The sequence below is a fragment of the Protobothrops mucrosquamatus genome, unplaced genomic scaffold, assembly GCF_001527695.2.
Source record: "Protobothrops mucrosquamatus isolate PMUCROS unplaced genomic scaffold, P.Mucros_1.0 scaffold3348, whole genome shotgun sequence".
In the NCBI taxonomy this organism is placed as follows: Eukaryota; Metazoa; Chordata; class Lepidosauria; order Squamata; family Viperidae; genus Protobothrops; species Protobothrops mucrosquamatus.
Window position 1 is genome coordinate 192,722 of NW_015389335.1, and position 2,582 is coordinate 195,303.

General features: G+C 49.6%; 1 protein-coding gene across 1 annotated transcript in view; it reads right to left on the minus strand.

Annotated features, from left to right (window-relative positions):
- Window positions 1–2,582, minus strand: part of CPSF1 (cleavage and polyadenylation specific factor 1) — a gene marked incomplete at its 5' end in the record, with an annotated part of 57,324 nt that overhangs the window by 37,455 nt on the left and 17,287 nt on the right. Inside the window, 2 exons of the mRNA XM_015826867.1 lie at window positions 817–927; window positions 1,224–1,363. Coding sequence (XP_015682353.1) covers window positions 817–927; window positions 1,224–1,363 — 251 coding nt within the window. The remainder of the gene's footprint in view (window positions 1–816; window positions 928–1,223; window positions 1,364–2,582) is intronic.

Consider the following 2,582-nt stretch of genomic DNA (forward strand, 5'->3'; position numbering starts at 1 on the left):
GTTTTGAGAAACTTTGGCCCCCTGGCCACGATTGAACCTTCTGAGATGCTTTTCACAAAGAGTCCCACCGCCAGAGCGACCCAAAAGCATCTGTCCATCGTCATTTCGGGAGGAAAGGCAGAGAGAGAGAGAGAGAAAGGAAGGGAGAAAGAGAAAGAGGGAGGGAGGGAGAGAAAGGGAGGGAGGGAAACAGAGGGAGGGAGAGAGAGGGAGGGAAAGAAAGGAAGGGAAAGAGGAAGGAAAAAGAGAGAGGAAGAGAGAGAGACGGAGGGAGGGAGAGAGGGAGGGAAAGAGAGAGAGGGAGAGAAAGGGAGGGAGAAAGAGAGAGGGGGAGAGAGACAGAGGTAGGGAGTGAGAGAGAGAGGGAAAGAAAGAGAGGGAGGAAGAAAGAGAGAGGGGGAGGGAGAGAGAGAGACGGAGGTAGGGAGAGAGAGAGGGAGGGAGGGAAAGAAAGGAAGAGAGAGAGGGAGGGAGGGAAAGAGAGAGGGAGAGAAAGGGAGGGAGGGAGAAAGAGAGAGAGGGAGGAAGAGAGGGAGGGAGGGGGTGGGAGAGAGGGAGGGAAAGAGGAGGGAAAAAGAGAGATGGAGAGAGAGAGGGAGGGAAAAAAGGGAGGGAAGGAGAAAGGGAGGGAGAGAGAAAGGGAGGAAGGGAAAGAGAGAAAGGGAGGGAAAGAGAGGTAGAAAAAGGGAGGGAGGGAAAGAGAGGTAGAGAGACAGAGGAAAGGAGAGAGGGAGGGAGAAAGGGAGGGAGGGAAAGAGAGGGAGAGAGAGAGAGAGGGAGGGGGAGAGAAAAAGAGAGAGAGACAGAGAGACGTACTCAGCGGGAAGACGGTGGTGCCGCTGGTGAGGCTGTTGAGGGAGACGCCGTAGGGGGGCACGCTCTGGTTCAGGTAGAGCAAAGAGTTCACCGCAAAGATCACAACACCTCCTGGAGGGGGGGGAGAGAAGAGCGGGAGGAAACAACTCACTTCTTACACACCCCAGGCTTAATATTTGTGGTTCCCTTCAAAATTCCTCACCAAAAAAGCTGCTCCCATCGGCAACCTCCAGCCCTTGTCCAGCCCCCCACATCTGGAGTTTCCAGCCCGGAGGCTCTGCAGCCCCGGCACCTCTGGAGGGAGGGGGGTCTGTTCGAGATGCACGCAGATGCCAACCTCTGGCACCGGCCTTTCCGCCCCGCCACCCCCCCACCCCCAAGAAGCCGGGAAGGGCCGTCCCGCTCACCGATGGGCTTGGGCACGGCCAGGGCCTGGGTGCAGTCGAAGGGCAGGTTGCTGAGGGACCAGATGACCGGGTGGACCTTCTGCATGATGTTGAGGGAGATGGCCACGATGCTGCAGGTGTCCTGGCGCACGGCCACCCGCCTGCGGGGAGAGAGAGAGAGGGGCAATGGACCGCTTCCCAGGCGGAGGAGGAAGGCCGTCACGAGTCTTCCAGGGAAGCTAATGGCCAGCAAGTGACCCTTGAATCTATACTGAGGGATTTTTTTTAATATGAATTAGGATAAAGATTAATGAGTCAATAGAGGTGTAATAATAACAATAACAATAACAATAATAATAATAATAATAATAGAGTTGGAAGGGACCTTGGAGGTCTTCTAGTCCAACCCCCTGCTCAGGCAGGAACTGCTTCCATCCTGCGACGATATCTGTAATACCATCAGACATCCACATCTGCCTATCCCAGGTCCTGGGAAAGGACTCGATAGGTAGACAAAATGCCAAATCCAGTCTGAACATCTGGCTGACTGTGCGATGATCCATAATAGAGTTGGAAGGGACCTTGGAGGTCTTCTAGTCCAACCCCCTGCTCAGGCAGGAGACCCTACACCATTTCGGACAAATGGCTGTCCAGTCTCTTCTTAAAAACTTCCAGTGTTGAGGGAGGGAGGGAGGGAGGGAGGAAGGAAGGAAGAATAACAATAACAGATGGAAGGGACCCTGGAGGTCATGTAGTCCAACCCCCTGCTCAGGCAGGAAACCCTATACCATTTCGGACAAATGGCTGTCCGGTCTCTTCTTAAAAACTTCCAGTGTTGGAGCATTCACCACTTCTTTGTGTGTGTGTGTGTGTGTGTGTGTGTGTTCCCCACAGCAATGAGAAGCAGAGATGGTTAAACTGGCCCTTTTATCCAAAGATGACAATACATCTAAGCTAGCTTGTATTCTGAAATCGCTTCCAGATTTTGTGCTTCCAGATTTTGTGAAAAAGAAATTGAAAACTTGACTCTCTCTTTGTTAATCAGATAGGTGTATTGTTATAGAAATCGTTTGTATATATACTGTTGTGTAAAAGAAAAAGTTGTGTCTGCAACGTTATCTGCAATGTGCCTGCAGGGGGTTGGACTAGAAGACCTCCAAGGTCCCTTCCAACATTATTTATTATTATTATTATTATTATTATTATTATTATTATTATTATTATTATTATTATTATTATTATTATTATTATTATTATTATTTCTAAAGAAAGTCGGAAGTTGGTGCCTTTTTCTGTTCTTTTCTCACACAGTTTTCTTTTTTTTCCCCTTCCCATTTTTCTAATTCTCTCTTACTTTTTTAAAATTTCTTTCTGTGTTTT